Here is a 20367-nt window from a genome sequence, read left to right on the forward strand (position 1 = left end):
TGACAATGACTATCAACAATGACTATATATTGGCATAAAGAAACAATTCACTTCTGAAACTTCCTGATTTTAATAAAAGAAAATACCTACTTTATAACGTTTGCTGGATTAAAAAAAAATAATAATACGGAAAAAAGTTGTCAATAATCCCATTACCCAAAAATGAGAAAGTGTTTCAAAATATTTCTAGTCTTTTTCGATGTACTTTTTTATATAACTGATTTATTGCATATAATATAGAACTCTGCTTTTATTTTTAGTTTATCCTAAACAATGCCTACTCATTAAACTTGCTTCATAAAAATTTTTCATTTTTAAGGGGAAAAAGTAACCCCCATAGTACATTAATCCCAAGCATCAATTCATTTGAATTGGAAGTTGTGATTTCTCTGACACTCCATTTTCCAGGAGAAGGAGGGAAGAATAAATTATTTTTAATATATTATAATACAAACCAGGAAGTTTTGTTTCATTCCAATATCGAATGGGGTGGGGAGGTGAAGAAAAGTAGTAATTTACTACAGATACATTATCTCTATCCTGTGGGCTTTTCCTCCTAGTATATAGCACAAAAATTACAAGTCAGCTTCTCATCTCTAACAGCCTAATGAAATGTCCTCAGCAACTTCATTCATTTAACAAATATTTAGCAAACACCTACTATGTGCCAGGACCTTCCTTTACTCTCACACTGTGCACAGACAAGTGAAAAAAAAAACAGGTCCCTCCTCTCAAATGATTTGTAATCAATCTAAAGGAGAGAAACAGATAATAGACAATTTAAAATTACAAATTTCGTTAAGTGCTAAGAAGGAAATGACCAGGGTGCAGTGATACATGCAAAGTACAAACATTCATAAATATGGAGATTTTCTAGAATCTCAATCCCCACACCCTACCTCCTTTTAAATGTAAGCTTATGTAAGTCTGGTCCACTTTTAAAGGCTCTGGGAAAAAGCAACACAACAAATGGCCACTATGAAATAGGTTTATTATGAGACAACTGTTAGTGGCATATTATTACACTCATCCACTGTTTCTCTCTCATTTTCTTTATTTCTCTTCCCAAACACCTCACCTTTGTTTTCAATCTTTGTTGAATTTTTCTCACTCCTCCATTCTCCAGGATTTTGGTTAAAGACTTCCAGCTTAAATGGAACCAAGCTCCAGTTAACTGCTTTCAAAGCTAAAACATCCATAAGCCCTAATTTAAGTTCAGAATTAAGTGCAAGTCATGAAATAATAAAGTTAATTACAACTGCTAATTACAACTCTGTAACAACAACAAAAAGGCAATAAAACAGAGTTTATTTTCAGGCAGTAGGTTGGTTGCTCACCCATTTAAGGAAGAACACAGCTACAAATGCTTTGTGAAAATTAACACAACTGTCCAGCAATAGTGGATGAGTTAAACCAACTATGGCCTGTCCACACAATAGAATACTACGCAGCTGTTAGGAAAAAGTGAGGATGCTCTCTGTTAGCAGGTTTGGAATGATTTCCATAATATCTTAAATGAAAAAAGTAAAGTGAAAAACAGGGCATATGATTTACCACATGTTGTATCTATCAGAAAGGGAGGAAAATAAATACATTCATATTTGCTTATATCTAACAAGTATAAAGAAACACTAGAGAAGGATAAATATAGTAATAATAAAAGTGGCTGGTTACCAATGTGGATGTGAAGGTAAATTAGATCATGGTGAGTACAAGACTTAATTTTAAACCATGCAAATAATTAAAATTAAGAGTTTAAAATTTCTAATCAGAATTTTAAAAAATCTTTTTATGAAGTCTTTCTAAAGATGGTCCAAAATTTTACTACACATTTATAATTGCTTCAGTGCAGGTGTTTTAAGTCTTGTCACACTAAGACTATTCATTAATCATTTGTTTACAATTCTTTACCACTTAGGTGGTTCCAATAACACAAGATACTGGTATTCCCTCGAGATTGCATTACATATTGGTGAAAAGCAACTCAGCAGCTCCTGGCTTTAATACCTACTATTTAACGTTGAGCAAGTTATTTAACCTCTTGTCCATATGTTGCCTTCTCTCTAAAATGGAAATACCAGTTAACTATGACATATTAGCATTCGTGTGAAAATGAGAATAATTCTGATACACAGAAAGCATTCATTAAATGTTTTGTTTTGTTTTATCATTCATTAAATGTTAACAAGCATTATTAATAGTTCCTTTGATGGACATTAAATGCTTTCATCTAAGTAATCAAACATCGCAGTATGTTTCTATAAATCCAACAAAAAGCCCTAGCATGTTCACAATCAGCAAGTTCCTGTTAACAAGTGGCTTCAATGCTTGTACCAGAGAACAGAAAAGTAAAAATAATAACTATACAAAATAAAAGTGGCACAATATAAGTATGCACAGTGCAAGCCACTGCCATTGCAAAGAAAGGAATGATATCTTGCTAAAGTTTAAAATACCAATAGGAGCAGAAGGCTGGCCAGTAAGCTCAGTTGTTAGAGCACTGTGTTACAACACCAAGGTCATGGGTTCAGATCCCCATACAAGCCAGCCACCAAAAAACAAACAAAAAAATAATATAAGAGTGAGGAGATTGAAGGAAAAGAGGCTAGAGACATGGATTACTCCAAATCATTAAAAGCCTTTGATCATGCAGCTTCTAATTTCCAAACCTGGTTGACAATCACAATCACCAGGTAAGCACTTTAAAAACATATTCCACCTCGGACTACTGAACCGCATGACGAAGGATGGAATTTGTTATTTTTAAAGCATCCCAGGTGATTACAATCATTGACTAGGCTTGGGAGCCACTACAGGTCTCCTCTTATAATTGAGAAACTTAACAAGTATCCCCAAATAAATGTAATCACTGCCTTTGGTAGCATCACTGGAAAGAGAGCCAAAGGCAAAGTGATATTACAATTAGTTATTCCTTCAGATTAAGCCATTAAAGAACCTTTTAAAGGTAGATATATAATAAGTGTTAGAAGTAATTACAAGTAAATGCTGGCTGTCATTTACTGAACACTTAATAAAGGACTGGAAATAATGCCCAATATCATCCCAGGCAAAAACAAAGTAAATGTCAAGAGGAAGGAAATACAGAGAAAACATTATCAAAATGTACAAAAGATCTGAGCAAACACCTCACCAAAACAAATAAGCAAGCATATAAAAAGATGCTCAACATTGTATTTCATTAGGGAAATGTAAATTAAATCAACAATGAGATACCACTATACACCTATCAGAATGGCTAAAATCCAAAACACTAACTCCAAAATGCTGAAAGTGGAGCAACAGGAACTCTCATTCATTGCTTGTAGGAATGCAAAATGGTACAGCCACTTTGGAAGACTGGCAGTTTCCTATAAAACTAAACATATTTTTAAGATACAATCCGGTAATCACTTGGTATTTACCCAAATTACTTGAAAACTCTGTCCACACAAAACCTACACATAGATGTCTATAGCCACTTTATTCATAATTGCCAAAACTTGGAAGCAACCAAGATGCCCTTCAAAAGGTGAATGGACAAATAACCTATGGTACAACCATACAATGAAATATTATTCAGTGCTAAAAAGAAATGATCTGCCAAGTCACAAAAGACTTCATGAAGGAACCTTAAATGCATATTACTATGATCCAACTACATAAAATTATAGTAAGGACGAAACTACAGAGGAATGGCTGCCAAGGGTCTGGGAAAGGGAGAGAGAAATAGGTGGAGCACAGGGGATTTTTAGGGCAGTGAAACTATTCTGTATACTAAAAAAGTCAATACATGTCATTATATATTTGTCAAACCCACAGAATGTGCAAGACTAGTGAACCTAAGGTAAACTATAGCTTTGGGGTGATAATAATGTCAGTGTTGGTTCACTGACTGTAATACATGTACCACACTGGGGGTGGAGGGAAACGTTGATGGTGGAGGAGGTAGGAGGCACTGTTTATGTGAGAATGGTTTGTACTTTCTGGTAAATTTTGCTGTGAACCTAAAACGGCTCTAAAAAATAGTGTGTGTTTGTGGGGGGGGGGGTGGCACAAGCAAGCATGAGTGCACACAATTTGGAATAAAAAGAAAATTAAATAAGTTAAAAGAAAAGGCATTTTGTAAAACAAAAAAGTTAAATAATAAAAATATATCTCAAAGTTAAAAAAAAAAAAAAGTAAGGGTGGCCCTGGAGCCCTCTCACATTGCTGGTGGGAATGTAAAATGGCACAGCCACTTTACAAAGCAGTTTGGGAATGCTCAAAAAGTTAAACATGACCCAGCAATTCTACCCTAGGTATGTATATACCCTGGAAAATTGATAACATATGTTAACACATAAACCTTACAGGAATGTTCATAACAGCATTATTCATAATAGCCAAAGAGTGCAAACAATCCAAATGTCCATCAACTATGGTTAAACAACATGTAATATAATCATGCAAAAGAACGTTATTCAGCCCTAAAAAAGAATAAAGTTCTGTTTCACACTACAATATGAATGAACCATGAAAACATTATGCTAAGTGAAAGAAACCAGTCACAAAAACCCACATATTGTATGATTCCATTTATAAGAAATGTCCAGAAAAGGCAAACCCACACAGAAAGTAGAGTAGTGATTGCCAATGGATGAGGGGGGAATTGGGAGTAACTGCTAACAGGTATAGGGTTCCTTTTTGGGGTGATGAAAATGTTCTGAAATAAGACAGCAATGATTGAACAACATAGTGAATACACTAAAAAACACAGAAATTTACATTTTAAATGGGTGAATTTCTGTTATAACACCAAGTTCAAGGATTTGGATCCCCATACCAGCCAGCTGCCCCCCCCCAAAAGTGAATTTTATGTTATGTGAATTATATTTCCATTTCTTCACAAGTTTTTTAAAAACTAAGAGTGGCCCTAATGAATGTTCCTAAGCACTAACATCAACAGTTGCTAACATCACAAAGACAAGCAACTGCAAAGTGCCTTCTGATGGAAGACCTCATCACCACCTGTAAAGCAGTCTTGCCCTTCAAATCCCCTGCCCAAAGACAGAAAAAAATAAACCATTCTGATCAAGCCCCTACATCCAACTAACCGAGTTACAAGGAAAACAAGTAGGACAACAAAACATGTTAAACTACACCACAGAGAAACACTCAGCAAAACCCAGACAGTGGACCTGATTTCCTCAACAAAAAAATGGCAAGGAAAAGAAAAGAAAGATAAAGAAGGTCCCAATCAAATTGTGTTACCTGGATCTTGATTCAAATAAACTGTTCAAAGATAACAGAAAATTGGAAATCTGAACACTGGATATTTGATAAAATACTAAAGAACTTCTAATTTATCCTAACAATTTGGAATACAACTACAATAATCATATTGCAGCTGTCTTTAAAAGCTCTTATCTTTTAGATATGTACTGAAATATTTGTGGATGAAATCATGACTCTGAAAAAAAAAATTTTTTTGCAGCTGGGTGGTACAGGGATCCAAACCCTTGACCTTGGTGTTATAACACTGTGCTCTAACCAACTGAGCTAACCAGCCAGCTCTGATTCTGGAATTTGCTTCAAAATAATTTGGGATGGGAGGAGGAATGGACAGAAAGAAGTACAAGGCATGAGTTGCTACTGTTTAAGATGAGTGACAGGTTTGTAGGAGGTCATGATACTATATTATTTTTGTATATGTTTGAAACTCTCCATAACAAAAAATTAAAGGAAAATTATACATAATACAATCATACCAATATTTACAATACAGAGAATAAACTGTTAAGAGAGGGACTGTGGATGGAAGGAATCTGTTAGGAAATTACCCCCACAGAATTCAGGCAGGAAGAGCAAGCACTCTTAATTAAGACCATAGTAGTAGAGAAAAGCATGGATTAAATCAGGGTTATTTCCTTAGGTCAGTGGTCAGGCTACATAGACATTAGAGGCAAAATTTTCTTACCCCTTTTTTTCAAACTAGAAGAGGTCCATAGCGTTCATCATATATGTAAAGGGGACTATCATCCCCCAAATTAAAAATCACTAATTAAAATATATTGTAGGATACTGAAACTATCTATATTACATAGCCCCTTGAATCACTACAGTCCAGTTCACACACTTTCAACAAAGCTCTTTCCTGTTTTAGAACTTCTGCTAATGCTGTTGCTTCTAACTGAAATGCTCTCTGTATGTTTAGGTATTTCCCATACTTCAGATCTAAAAGTATACTTTTACGAAATTAGCTAATGTGTACTGAAGAACTTTTTACTGAAGAACTTAAAATAATGTCTGGCACGCAAAAAGTGCTCAGTAAATATTACTATTATCTGAAAGCCTGTTATACACAGGTTTCCCATCACCATTTATTCTCTTGGCATTCTGTTAATTTGTCGTTTACAACATGTTATTTCTACAATATAAGCTCCATGAGGGCAAGATCTTTGTTTCACACATCATAATATACCCAGCACCTAGCACAAAGCGGCACTCAAATATACAAGGGATCTTCAAAAAGTTCATGGAAAGATTCATTATTCTCTCTTAATTCTATTTTCCATGAACTTTTTGAAGTACCCTCATATTCACTGAATAAATAATTATGCTAGAATCAATAAAACTCAGACACTGAACATATACGGGGGGGAGCACCCACTGACCTCTCTAGCGTCTAGTGATGAAGATAGTGATAACATTAATGATAACAGGGAATAAAGGAGAATGAGCATGTTAAGTGTGTTTTCTTAGGGGGGGGAAAGAGGCAGACACTTGAAATGAACCGACTGGATGCACTAAATGTGTGGTAGAGAAGTTAAACAGGAAGTTAGAAATATGTCTGGGACATCTAGAAGCCAAAAATTAGTGGTTAAGAACATGGCCTCTAGAGGCAGCCTATCTAGGTTTGAATCCCAGCTCTGCTGCCTCTAGTTGCATGATCTTGGGCAGATTACTTAATATTTAGTCCTCAATATTCTAGTGTCAGAAAAAAGAAGAAAAGAAACCAATTGTGGGCCGGCCCGTGGCTCACTCGGGTGAGCGTGGTGCTGACAACACCAAGTCAAGGGTTAAGATCCCCTTACCGGTCATCTTTTTAAAAAAAAGAAAAGAAAGAAAGAAAAGAAACCAATTGTGCCAACCTCACTGAGTTGTTCTGAGGATTAAATGAGTAAACACTGGAGCACTGGAATAACACCTGACAAACAGTAAACAATAAATGTTAGGTATTATTAAGATGGCAAATGGTAGCTAAAAATCTGATTTTGAATGAAATATACAGTGAAAGAAGACAACTAGAACCACAGGTAACAACAACTGGGAACAAAGAAAAAAAATTTATGAAGAAAAGTGACTAAGTAGACCAAAGGGAAAACAGGGAATAACAGAATAAAATTTGAGAAAGAAATAGTCAACAGCAGAAAGTGTTGGTTAAGTGCATATGGCCTGTAAGGCCACAGGGCCTGGCAATTTGCAGGTCAACCACCAACAGAAAAAGCAGTCTTCTACAAAGTGTTCAGAAGGGAGAGAGTAGAGCAAAAAGGCAGACCACAGAGTGGGGTTAATTGGTAGGAGGGGGAGAATAAAGAGAATTCTAGATCGGTGGTCCCTAAACTTTTGTTTTTGAGGGCTTCAAAAAGAAACAAGGAGACAGACATAAGATTATGAATTTTTAATTCTATCTAAAATAAATTAACTCCATTTGAAATAGGAAAGTAAGTGACAGCAAAATGTATGAAGGCTAAAAATCCCAGAAGGGAGTACTTTAATGAAAAATCACTATACTGTTCTTATTTTTTCTTAATTTCATAGTAGATTCATAAAAATCTTGTTATGGAAAAGGCACCGGGATTTACAGATAATTATTCTAGACCAGTCTTTGAAAACTCTGACAATAAAAGGAAAAACTGCAGGGGAAACAGTTAACGTTTCCCCTCCTTAAAATGAAGAAACCAAGTTATATCTAAGCAAAATATCTATTAAATTAAGGATCTTTAGGCAGCAACATGTCATGTTAAAACCAATTTGTATGTCAGAGTATGCAAACACTAATTTAAATTTTTACATTTGCTGGAGAATCTGTAGTCTTAGACTACATTTTCTTTGTATTAGCGATATCATATTTTATAGTTGACAAACAAGCATTTTGAATATACCAGAAGTACACTTACTGCAAACCAATTACAGAGAAAAATGTAAGGACACATTTGCAAAATACACAAACTAGACTGGGCACATCATGGGAGCTCAATAAAACTTTTGTTGAAATGTATTCAAGTGGTGTGTACGACATAATACTAGACAAAGAATTACAAGTCAGATTCCACTTCTATGAAAAATGCTAAGAAGATAGTACAACAGTAGTTACAAGAGTGGTAATAATCCACAGGCTTTGGATTCAAGCAGACCTGGGTTCAAATCTTACCTGCAATACTTTGCTTTTCGGTAGATGGCTGGTATAGAAATCCAAACTTGGTGTTATAAGGTGGCTCTCTAACCAACTGATCTAACCAGCCAGACCTCAGCTATAATACTTTATATCTGGGTGACCTTAGGAAAGTTAGTTAACCTATCTAGGACTGGCCGGTTAGCTCAGTTCGTTAGAGCACAGCTTTGTAACACAAGGTCAAGGTCAGATCCCCATACTGGCCAGCCGACGAAAAGATAAATGAAAAGATAAATAAATAGCCTATCTAAATTTGTCTCTATCTGTAAAATAGGAATGCCTACCTCATAAGGTTATAGTGCTGATTAAAAGGCAGTAATAATTTTTATATAACATAAATTACCGAAACCCCAAGAACAGTCCATTTTTTTCAAGCTCAGTCAATCCAAATCTCTGGAAGATAAGGAAGAGGCCTGCATATTTTTTAAAAGTTCCAGAAGTGACTCTGATTGGCACTCCTGTTTAGAAACCATTGTCCTAGAGCCTTACTAACAATGCCTTACCTGAGTCCAAGGTAAGGAAGCATCACAGAGATAAAAGAGTATCAGGACATGACCCTTTGGTTTAGTTCCCAATTTCTAAGACAAACCTTTGCCTCAATTTCTTTTTTTAAACAGCAAATAGAATCATAGTGCAAAGTTCCATTTCAATATCTTTTCCAAAGCCAGGGAAAATATGACTTCACATTAAAATCTTACATCAATTTTACATGAAATTTTTCATATTCATTATTGAATAAATTCAATAATGAACACTTTAAAAATATGTGTAGATGAACAGTAAACCCAGGGCTGTATATAATAATGATATGTAAGTTCTTATTTCTATGTTATCTTTCTTAAAAAGTTTACAGTTAAAAATCCATTAATGCTTCACTAAAACCCTCCCATTAATTTTTAATTCAACACATACATTTTTAAATATGCAACCCACAAGTAATCTTACTAAAGACTGAAGGTACCTGAAGCAAATTCAATATTCTGGATGCAAACCTGAAGCCCTATTAACTAAGTAACTCAATAAAACATTTTAAAGAAATATAAAGCACAAACAAACACCACATAAACACAATCATCAACAGTTTACTCCAAAAGAATTTTTTTCCAAAAATTTCCTGGAAAAAATTAAGCCCTGAAACCCGGTAAGACGTCTTCAAAACAAGGAAACAACAAAAAAACTTACAATGGCTATATGAGAGAACTACTGTGCCAACAGTAGATGAACTGAAAGCAAGCAAGCGAAAGGAAACTTCCTTAAAGGACTTTTCTGTTGCTGTTAAGGAAAGGAGAACTGTAGCAAGGACTAGGGCAGACAATACAGACTTCATTGATATGAGAGTTTTATTAATTTAGACACAAGTAAAACATTTTTTCAGCTACTTACACTGCTGAAACTTATGAATGGTAGACACAATTGCTAACTTGAGAAATCTCTAAATGCAAACTTGCATACAATAGTACAAAGGTCAAAAAACAATATCAGGGCGGGTAAAGTATTATTTAGTGAGCCCAAGCCTCAATGCAGTTTTATAAAATAAATGTTTTACTAACTTCAACCTACTCACACAGAAAATTGTTTGCAGCACGGTGTAGCAAATAGTTATATATCAACAGAACTCTATAAATCCCAAGTATTTTAAAGCAGACTATACACAAGTTTTTAAAAAAAAAGAATTTTGACTTAAGTTTTTTGAAAGTTATATATAAAGACACACACACACACACACTTTTTTTTTTTTTTGACCGGTAAGGGGATCGCAACCCTTGACTTGGTGTTATCAGCACCACACTCTCCCAAGCGAGCCACGGGGCCGGCCCTTGAAAGTTATATTTTTTTAAAGCCCAATAGTTTATCAAAGTATAATTCTAAAACACAGAGTCGGCTAACGGTGTTAACTCAATTTTTTCGAGACGATAAATTGTCAAAATATATAATAAGCATTTTACTTTTTAAAAGTTTAACCTCACTCAATTTGTGGAGTCAAAAGTTTACTAGTTCAAAATCAAACTAAAGAGATTCATATTTGTTTTAGGACAACTCTTTCCACGTCAATCTAATCTTCCTTTTTAAACACTACACTATTCACCATAGGCATAAATGACATACATGACAACGAACAATACTGCTTACATCCTAAATATATAACAGTCTGAAAAACAGGTGCAACACTATTTTAAATGCATGTTTTTTTCTAAGCCCAAATTTATCCTGGAAAGGGATTTAAAAATAAACACTTACAAATACCCCCAAAAGTTAAATAATCCTTTCAAAAAGATGCAACAATTTTGAAATCTAAGACATAAGCCTTAAACATCTTCCAAAAGTTGGGCAACGCAGCCTATCAAAGGTTCATATTAAGAATGAGTCAGCCTCAATCGCGAAGGGTCCTAAGAATATTCAACTTTGCTTCTCCTGCATGAGTTAGTAACGTGAGACAAGTATATTTTACTTCAAGCTAATATTAAATCTTTTCTCAGTCATTTCATAAATACAGCACGGATAGTCTGGTTTGGCTTTTTATCAATAAAGAAGGGAATGGGGAGGGGAGGTCTAGAGAAGAGTACTCTACAAAAAAATTCAGTGTTGAATGCGTTGATGAGTAACTAAATAAGAAGTGAAGAATGCAGCATCCCAGGTAAGAAGGTACTTAAAGTTGACAGTGGGAAAAGAAAACTTCACAGGTCATCCGCAAGCCATTGTACTTGATAGCAGTCCTAGAAATAAGCGTGCTGTCAAGGGGCAAGTGTGTACCAAGTCGGGGGGAGGAGGCCAGACGTGCCAAATCGGAAAAGGAGGGTGGTCCGGGAAAAGGTGGTAAGATGCCTATACCAGTCCCTCTCCTCGGGTCTCCATCTCAATAGGAACAAACAAGAGCAAACTCAGTACCCAGCAGCCCCACGCCGGACTCTCCCACAGAGTGGAGCCCGGCCCCAAGCCCTGGAGGCCTGGGAAGGCCGCCTCCGGTGGAGCCCCCGCAGACGCCATACTAAAGTCAAAATGGCTGCCCCGAGGAAGCCCGCACCGCGCAGCTAGCGAGGGTTGGGGAACAAGCTTCTGCAGTTAAGGGGGAGGCGGACTCTAGGAACAGCCGTCGCCAGGACCGACACCCCCACGAGCCGCACAGGTAGGTTTCTCGACCTCCCATGGCGCGGGCTCCAGCTGAGGGGAGCCCCAGCCCCACCCCCCGGCCGGGAACCCCACAGCCGTCCCACACACCGAGCCCAGCGAGGTACCTGCAGTTCGGCCCGCTCCACCTCCCAGTGCGCCCGCTCCATCTCGAACCGAGCCCACTCGTGCTGGATGTAGTGCAGTATCCCCGGGATAGTGTACTGCTGCGGCCGGGACAGCTCTGGGCCTGCCGCGGAACTCGCTCCCTCGGAGGCCGGAGGACCCCCGCCGCCCGCAGCTCCATTCCCCCCCGGCGAAAGACTCAGGTTTCCCCCGGGTCCCTGCTGCTGCCGGGGAGGGGTCGCCATCCCCGGACTGCCACCGCCGCCGCCTCCGGCAAGCTCGTCCATTGTGTGTGGGGCCCCGGCCGGGGCGCAGGGCGAGACGCCGACAGCTGGGGGAAGGGCCGGGGAGGACGGCCCCGCGCTGGCGGCGGGGCGGAGGCCGGCGGGGAGAGGGGAGGGGAGGGGGTCGTTGCTGTGTGCCCGCCGTGGGTCAGAGCAGGGAGCTGCCGGCCGCCGCCATTACAGTCCCTCCTCCATCTGCCCGTCTCACTCACTCACTTTAGGGAGGGGGGGCCGCGGCGGGAGGAGGAGAGGAGGGCAGGGTTGGGTAGGGGATAGACGTCGGGCCGCCGCGGCCGCACAGCATGCCGGGTAGAGAACGCCGCTGCCGCCGCACGCTTAATAGCCAAATAGAGTCCGGCCTCACCCTACGCAGGCGCACTGAGGATGCAGTCGGGGTCGCCGTTAAAGGGCGGGGAAGGAGCACGGGCCCCGCCCCTAGGCCCGCCTGGGGTGTCTGGCTGCGGTTACCGGACGCTGGGGCTCCGACTCCGGCTTTCGGGAGCGAGTTGGCCTCTGACTTCCCGGTTATGAGTTTCCTTTAAGCAGGCAGGGCCCAGAAGCCGTTTCCCCCGAGGGTCTCAAACGTGTGCCTGCCGTCGGGGCTGGGTTTTAACCTGGCTGGTCGCTCTGGCCGACTGCAGCGGGTCCTGGGTTCCTGACATTTCTTTTGCGTTCTTTGCGTGTTTCAGGCAGTCCCAGAGGGTCGGGCCTCTGTCTCTGCCTGTCACTCGCTCTATCTCTGGTTTCTTAGCGCCAGTCAGTTCCCGGGATTTGGGGAACGTTCTCTTTTGACACATAGCCCAGATCCTTCCAGAGGTGGTAACTGATTTCGTCTCCGTCTAAAGCCGAGGCTTTGGTCCCATATCTGTGCGCCCGGTTGCCCGTTGTAACTCGTTCCACTTTGCTTTCCTCCTCTTTCTGATTCTGAGATGGGTAGTGTTTGGGGGATTTGAGAGAGCAGCAGGAGCGATTGTTTTCATTATTTTCTTGGGAGGAGAAGAGGAGGTAGTGAAATCTTTTACATCTCGACGATGGTGGGTAGAGGGAAAAACTTTGAAGGAGACTGGTTACACTAATCTGACGTTTTAGAAGTGAATGAGCTCACAAATGTTGTCATTAATGGCAGAATATTTTGCTTGAAATAGAAAACGGGCTGGCCTGTTAGCTGACTCTGTTAGAGCGCGGTGCTAATAACACCAAAGTCAAGGGTTCAGATCTCATACGGGCCAGGCGCAAAAAAATAAAATAGTTTTCCTGGGTCATTAAATGTATCTTTTAAGTACGGTAGTGTGTATTTTTATGGGCTTCCTGTTTCCCAGGAAATAGCCTAATGAAGTGCTAACTTTCTAAAAGTTAATATATATGGGTTGGCCAGTTAGCTCCCAGCCAGCTGCCCCCAAAAATAAATAAATAAAAGTAAAAAGTTAACATAGCTAAGAACCATTTCGTTGAAAAATAGGCCAAAAATAATATTTGACAACATAATAAGGAAAAGAGGTTCAGTAATTACAGCATTTGAAAAAAATTTTTCTTCTCTTCAAAAGCCTATAAAATGTTCTCTATGGAGTATACATGACCCCTCAAGATGTAATTTCAAAGAGATAAAATAGTACATCTTGTTTTATCATGTCTGCTTAACTGTTACTACAGTTTAATGGAGAGCAAATTGGACTTCTTACCTATGTTGCCATGTTTTATTTTTATATGAAATGAGGCCTTAGATCACAGTGCTATTAACTGTTTCTCCATATTATTAAAGTACTATTTCTCCATTTTTTAGTGACCAGCATACAACCTGCTTATTCAATCCTATTCCTTTTGCGGGGGGGCCTCATAGCACATAAAACATTGAGAAATACCATGCTACCTCAAGACCCATATAGGAGGGATCTTCAAAAAACATGTTATCTTTTGATTCCATTTTTCCTCGAACTTGTTGAAGTAATCTCATACTTATATATAAACTAAGAAACATTTGTGAGAGGCAATGGTCATGGTTGACCGGCATATGCATAATGATAGCATCAAAAGAAGACTAACATGTGCACTTATATTTCCCACTCAAATTTTCTTAAGCTCAAGGAAAGATTGGATGAATAATTTTTTTTTTCCTCCTCTCCTACCCTCAAAAAAAAAAAAAGAGAAAAACTGCTGCTTATTAAGTGTCACTACATCTGAACCTGAAGCCTAGCAGTCATTCTAGTACCTTTCACTTATCCCCCACATCCAATCCCTTTCTCATTACTGTCTTTCCTATCTATCCTATTATCTCTAGTCGTGCCTTAGTTTAAATCTTCCCACCTCTACTCTTCCCCCCACCTTGTACTATCACTGCTGTCTGAGTGGTCTAACTATAAGGCAGATCCAATTCTGTCATTCCTTTGCTTAATATATGTGTAGTATATAAAGATCCTTCAAATTCTAGATCCTTTCTATCACCTAATCTACCATCACACCGTCATGCCCCCCTTATTCTTCTCTCTAGCCAAACTGCTCTGTTTTTGGTTTCTCAAAAGCATAATGCTGTTTCATTCCACAGTGATTTAACACATCCTGTGCCCCATTTTGCATTTCTTCCATTCTTCCTTCAAAACTCAGCTCAGGCATTACTTCCTCCAAGAAGCCTTCCAGATCCCTGAATTTTTTTTTTTTTTTTTTTTTTTAAGATGACCGGTAATGTGGCTCTCTGGAATCCTTTTCACAGGATATCAAGCCTTTTCTTGCACATAGAGGTTTTTCTGGTATTGAATATGGTTTTTGAAATATCATGTATGTAAAAATAAACTGAATGCTTCTTTGAAAAAATAAAAATAAATAAATAAATAAATAAAAGATGACCGGTAAGGGTATCTTAACCCTTGACTTGGTGTTGTCAGTACCACGCTCTCCCAAGTGAGCTAACCAGCCATCCTTAGATAGGGATCTGAACCCAGGGCCTTGGTGTTATCAGCACCACACTCTACCAAGTGAGCTGTGGGCCAGCCTGATCCCTGAATTATTTAGACACCTTGTTCTGTTCTAGTATCATCCTATGCTTATCTCTTTAAAATTCATTAAACTGTATTTAAATCATCTATATACTGGTCAGTAACATTCAAACACTGTAAAAGCAAGACCTGCGCATAACACGTACTCAATAAATTTTTCTTCACTTATTTATTTATTTTTTAAAAGATTTCTTTTTCCCTAGTGATCTATTATGTACCAGACATAATATCTGCTATCACAGAGTTTCCAGTCTAGTTTTAAGCTAATTACTTAGCACCAACCACCCTGGCTTCTTTAATATCTTGTCCGGGTCTGTCTTAAAAGGTCTCTTTTAAGTATGCTTAAAACTTCAAGTGTGCTTCCTATTTCAAGAATTCCAATTGAACATGTCTACATTCACTTTAACCATGGTTTTATTTATTTATTTATTATTTTTTAACCATGGTTTTATAAATGTCAATAATGTAATCCTTGGCTATGTTCTTCCCAAACCGTAGTCATTTATCTACAGGATTGCAGCCTTCTAGAGGGGCAGGGCCCATGCCCCTCTTGTTCACAACTATACCCCCAGTTGTCTAGGACAGTATGGATCCTCGATAAGTGTTTGATGAATAAGTTAAATTTAGAGTAGACTAATATGAATACTTTTTATTCATTTCAATCATTTTTGTTGGTTTTGCTGCCATTATACCAGCTGTCTTTTAAGGTTCAATGGTTGGAACTGCCGTAAGTATTAAAAGTAAAGAACACCAAGATTTTCTTCTTTGTTGGGAGAATGTTTCATAGACTATTGACATGGTGTCCATGACTCCTGAGGACACTCTTCAGTGGGTTTCTAGAATCTTGTCCCCTGTAGGTAATGAGCTTTCCCAAGCCACATTATCACCTACAACTCACCTAACTGGAACTCTCTCCCTCAACTGTGGGTGAGTCATTTCCTCTCTTCCATCTCACCTTTGAAGCTTCTTATTTTTCCTGTGCTGTTTATCTCTCCTCCACACTCATAGATTCTCTGTTTCAATCTACTGCTGATCATCTTCAAGAATGCCTATTTATAATCTTTGATCAGTTTAGAATTTGAGTGTTTTTTTCTTTCCCATTAGCTAATCTTAGACACTTTGTGCTTTTTCTATTTTTGACCAAAGAGATTCTTGTCATGTTACATGTGCATATACTATGTCAGCCAAGGTATGTTAAGGAATTCCACGCTTTTAAATAAGTTGGGAGTAGATAACTCTCAGACAACTTCTTGCCAATTATTTCAATACCTGATGTACAAAGAGTTTTGACTCTGCCTTTGAGAACTATATAGCTCCCTGTAATTACTCACCTACACACACAGTTTTATACCTTGCTGTCTATGTACCTGACATCCTTCTACCGAAGAGTTCAAACTGGTTCACAACTCTAGTCATCTTTTTTTTTGCATCATCTGCAAAGGTTGTGACAAGTATTCTCATCTTCACAGTGGAGACAAAAAGCTGAGATAAAAGCGTTGTTCGCTTCAACAAGTCCTTAGGAGAATACAGAGTGGTTCCCACTCTTACATCAGTGAGTGTATATGTGTATTTGGAAGAAAGAAATAAACTCTCCCTTTGCTATTCTGCCTCCTATCTATGGGCTCAATATTACTGTCTCTGGTTCCCAAATCATTTACATGTTTGAAATTATTTTTAGATAGTTTCAGGGTGATTCAATCACTCCGGAAATGACATACTATTGATATTTATAAACATAGAGAGCAAACAAATAGTAGAACCCATAGGAAGATCTTTGAGAAGAGCTGATATGAGTTCAAAAACAAAGGAGCAAACTATATAATGCAATGGAACAGAAAAGGAGGAGGCAGCTTTGACCTACACCATAGTTTAACCTGCCAGTTAAGATCGGATATCCATTTCTCATTACTAATTGCCTGTGGCTAAGAAAATTATAGAAACACATGCAGGGCACTTGAACCATTCAGGTAATATATTGAGTGGAAAAGGAAAAGGACCTTCACAGATTATAGAAAACGGACACCAAAAGCTGTAGGAAACTCAGCATGCTATGTAAGATTCTCTTCCAAGTTCATTCCAGAATTGTCTCCTGGGTAATATGAGTCAGAAAAAAGTAGGCTGTGATAATATAGGATAATAGCTAAGTCATAGAGATGTCAAAATTGAAAAGAAAGAAAAAAAAAAGATTGTCTGGAACCATGTCCCTCCTGGACATTGGCTAAGAGCAAACAACCAGGTCTGTAAACATGAGAGCAAAATGACTGGAAAGTGTTACCAAGTGGGAAATTGCCAAAACTTTCCTAGTTAATAACGTAACAGGTTTGGAAATGTGGTTTGTCTCCCATTGGAGCAGCAGGGGAGAAATTTCAAAAGGATGGTACCAGACATGGACACCTGGTCCAGAAAATCTATGCTAGAGAAAGTGTTTCCTTTGCAGTGCTATCAATTGACAAAAAAAAATCACAAAAGCATATTTTTATGGCAACAAATTTTTAAATGATGATAACCTTTAGTTTTGGCTTTCTATTAATAGGGTAACCTAAAGTACATAACAATTATCCCATAAAATGATTATTTCTTTAGAGACATTTTAAGATAACTCCTATTGCTCTTTGCTTCTTTTGTTTTATAGGTTTAATATAGCAATTGGATATTTTAAATTGTGTTGTGTGTTGACCTTTTTATTTTACTTTTTGTTTTGAAAATTTTCAATCATGCAAAAACAAACAAAAAAAGAATCCTGTTGTCAAAGTTGTCGTGATTTTGCCATTCTTATTTCACCTACTCTTTTTTCTGTGTGAGGAATATTTTAAAGTAAATCTCAGACATCATATTTCATTGGTATACACTTCTTTAAGCATCTTTAACAGATTAGGAGCTTTTTAAAAAAACATACCATAATACCATTGTCACACCTACTAAATTAATGGTAATTGTCTAATTCCCAGTTCATATTCAATTTCCTCCAATTATCTCAAAAACAAAATTTTTTTTTTAAGTTGGTGATTTCAAATCAGGATCCAGGCAAAATCCACATATTTCATTTGGTTGTTATGTCTTTAGGTCTTTTTTTTTTTTTTCCTTCCTTTTTTTGCCTTCCCTTCACGTCTCCCCCTCCTCCTGCCCCCATCAGCATTCCCTTTACTTGTTGAAGAGACTAGATTATTTATCATGTAGAATTTCCTACATTTGGCTAATTGCATTCTTATGATATGTATCCTCCTCCATATTTTCTATAAACTAGAAGTTAGATCTAGAGGCTAGGTTTGATTCAGGCTTTAATTTTTTTTTTTTTTTTTTTTGGCAAAAATACTTCTCTGTTGGGGATACAATGTACTTCCTATTACATCACACCAGGTGGCACATAATGACTACTTATCTCAATTTTAGAAATGTTACTAACCTTGATCAGCCTGATCTAGCTAGGCAGCTAGCTCTTAACACACATACAGTGTACTACCTCTTCAGTGCAGGTCTGTCCTGCAAAGGAGTTTTGACAGGGTGTTTCTGAGAGCTTTAGGGTCCTGGATAGGACTTTCTCTTGCACTAACTGGCAAAAGCAAGTCTACAAGGCCTTCTCCCAGTTCCACAGCTTAAATTCTTAGAATTCTTCGATTCACACTCATTTCCAGTGGGGCTCCTTTCTGTTGGTGATAACTTGCAGGTGATATCTGGGTTCCTTGATGCTTTTGACTTTCCCAAGTCCTTTTTCTAACCTCTGTTACCAGAAGAGAGGGTCTGGAGAGGTTCAATGGCCGACTTCAACCCACCCTGTCCTATACCAGGTTCTTGACTCCGCCAGAGGAAAGAATTCAAGAGCAGAGTCACAGTAGAAAGTGAAAATAGGATTAATGTAAAGAATAAGAAATACAGACTTCACAGGGATAGTGTGGCCTAGCTCCAGAGACTGAGCAGTGGCCTTAGCAAGTTTAATACAAAAGTAAGGAATATACACTTTAAGACAAAGTGCAGACAGGTCCCAGAGTGAACAGCAGCCTGCTGAAGGTAAGTTTAACACAAAAAAGCAAAATGTACACACCTCACAGGCTAAGTGCAGACTGGCTCCAAAGAGAGTGAGCAGCAGCCTGCCTTCCTCCTGGATTCAACTTTTATAGCTTGGCTATCTATACATAGTCATAATGTCTAATGAATAGTCAACTAGGGGGTTGGTTCCTGCTTATGTAACAGATTTGCTTATGCCCAGTTGGTCTCCTTTAGAGCATGCGCATTGATTAAATTCCACCAAATACATTTAACATGCTAGATACTGTCTTACATCTCCAGTGGAGGTCATTCAAGGGATAAACTCCTTTTTAGTAAGCGTGCTCAGCCACCAAGATAACACAGATCTGCTCCCTGTGGTCTCAATCTCTACTGCTGGTACCAAAAATAGGCGCTACAAGCAACAGAAGCTCAGGACTCAGAGGAAGGGCTTAAGTCTTGGGTGAATGGTTTGAGACCCAGGGAAGTGGCCTGAAAACCAACCCTAGCACCTCCTATCTCACCTGCACTTCTGCCACCACATGCCCTATCACACCCCTCCCCTTACCCCTTATCTCCTACCCATGGTTCTCCTTGCTACCTTAGTTCGGCCCCACCCTCTAGTGTTCTAGAGTTCCAGGGGAAACTTTTTTTTTTTAAAGATGACCAGTAAGGGGATCTTAACCCTTGACTTGGTGTCATCAGCACCATGCTCTCCCAAGTGAGCTAACCGGCCATCCCTATATAGGGATCCAAACCCGTGGCCTTGGTGTTATCAGCACCACACTGCCAAGTGAGTGACAGGCTGGCCTTCGGGGGAAATTTTTATACCTGGTTTTTTGTTTGTTTGTTTTTGGAGGCCGGCCACTACAGGTATACCGAATCTGTGACCTTAGGCTTATAAGGCTGCACTCTAACCAACTGAGCTAACCGGCCAGCCCTGCATACCTGGTTTTTAGTAAAGATGTTGCCTGTAGGGTTGAGTTTCTTTTTGTTTTTTTGTTTTTTGCTATCCTCATTGCTCCCACTGTTTCTGTGAGGGGATCCATTACTCTTCTGCCGTGACTACTACCTTTCCTGTCCTCACTGTTGCATTTTTAAATTTTAAATTGCGTGCTCTTCAACCTAAAGGTATATATAACAGCCCTGCTATTGAAATATTTTTATTTGACCACTATTAAAGTAATTGTGACACTTTTCTTATTCAATGATTATAAGATATAAGTGACTGTAAATTTCAGTATTATCCCCTGGGCAACTGTTGGGCAGGCTCTTGTATGACAAATTTAATCTCCTATTTAAATTTTCAGCAGGAGCTGTAACTTGTCAGTACACTTTATTGTGAAATTCAAAATACCAGAAAGTGCTTCTGGGCAAAGGGCAGCCAAGCAGGCCACCTGAAAGGCTTCTGTATTCTACCCTGACATCTGATCTGAATGAGAATGGTACT

The 20367-nt window shown here is 38.6% G+C and overlaps 2 protein-coding genes across 6 annotated transcripts in view; one reads left to right on the plus strand and one right to left on the minus strand.

Moving 5' to 3' along the window:
* Positions 1-12259, minus strand: part of STRN3 (striatin 3) — a 99661-nt gene extending 87402 nt beyond the window's left edge. Inside the window, exon 1 of one of the 3 annotated variants that reach the window (XM_063088339.1) lies at positions 11668-12259. In XM_063088339.1, coding sequence (XP_062944409.1) covers positions 11668-11952 — 285 coding nt within the window. In that variant the 5' untranslated portion in view covers positions 11953-12259. The remainder of the gene's footprint in view (positions 1-11667) is intronic. The other 2 variants (XM_063088337.1, XM_063088338.1) reach the window with 2 other exon arrangements.
* Positions 11300-20367, plus strand: part of AP4S1 (adaptor related protein complex 4 subunit sigma 1) — an 85328-nt gene continuing 76260 nt past the window's right edge. For all 3 annotated transcript variants that reach the window (XR_010022860.1, XM_063088342.1, XM_063088340.1), the window contains exon 1: positions 11300-11558. The gene's annotated coding sequence lies outside the window, so the exon portion shown is untranslated. The remainder of the gene's footprint in view (positions 11559-20367) is intronic.

The sequence above is a fragment of the Cynocephalus volans genome, chromosome 3 (genome assembly GCF_027409185.1).
Source record: "Cynocephalus volans isolate mCynVol1 chromosome 3, mCynVol1.pri, whole genome shotgun sequence".
NCBI lineage: Eukaryota > Metazoa > Chordata > Mammalia > Dermoptera > Cynocephalidae > Cynocephalus > Cynocephalus volans.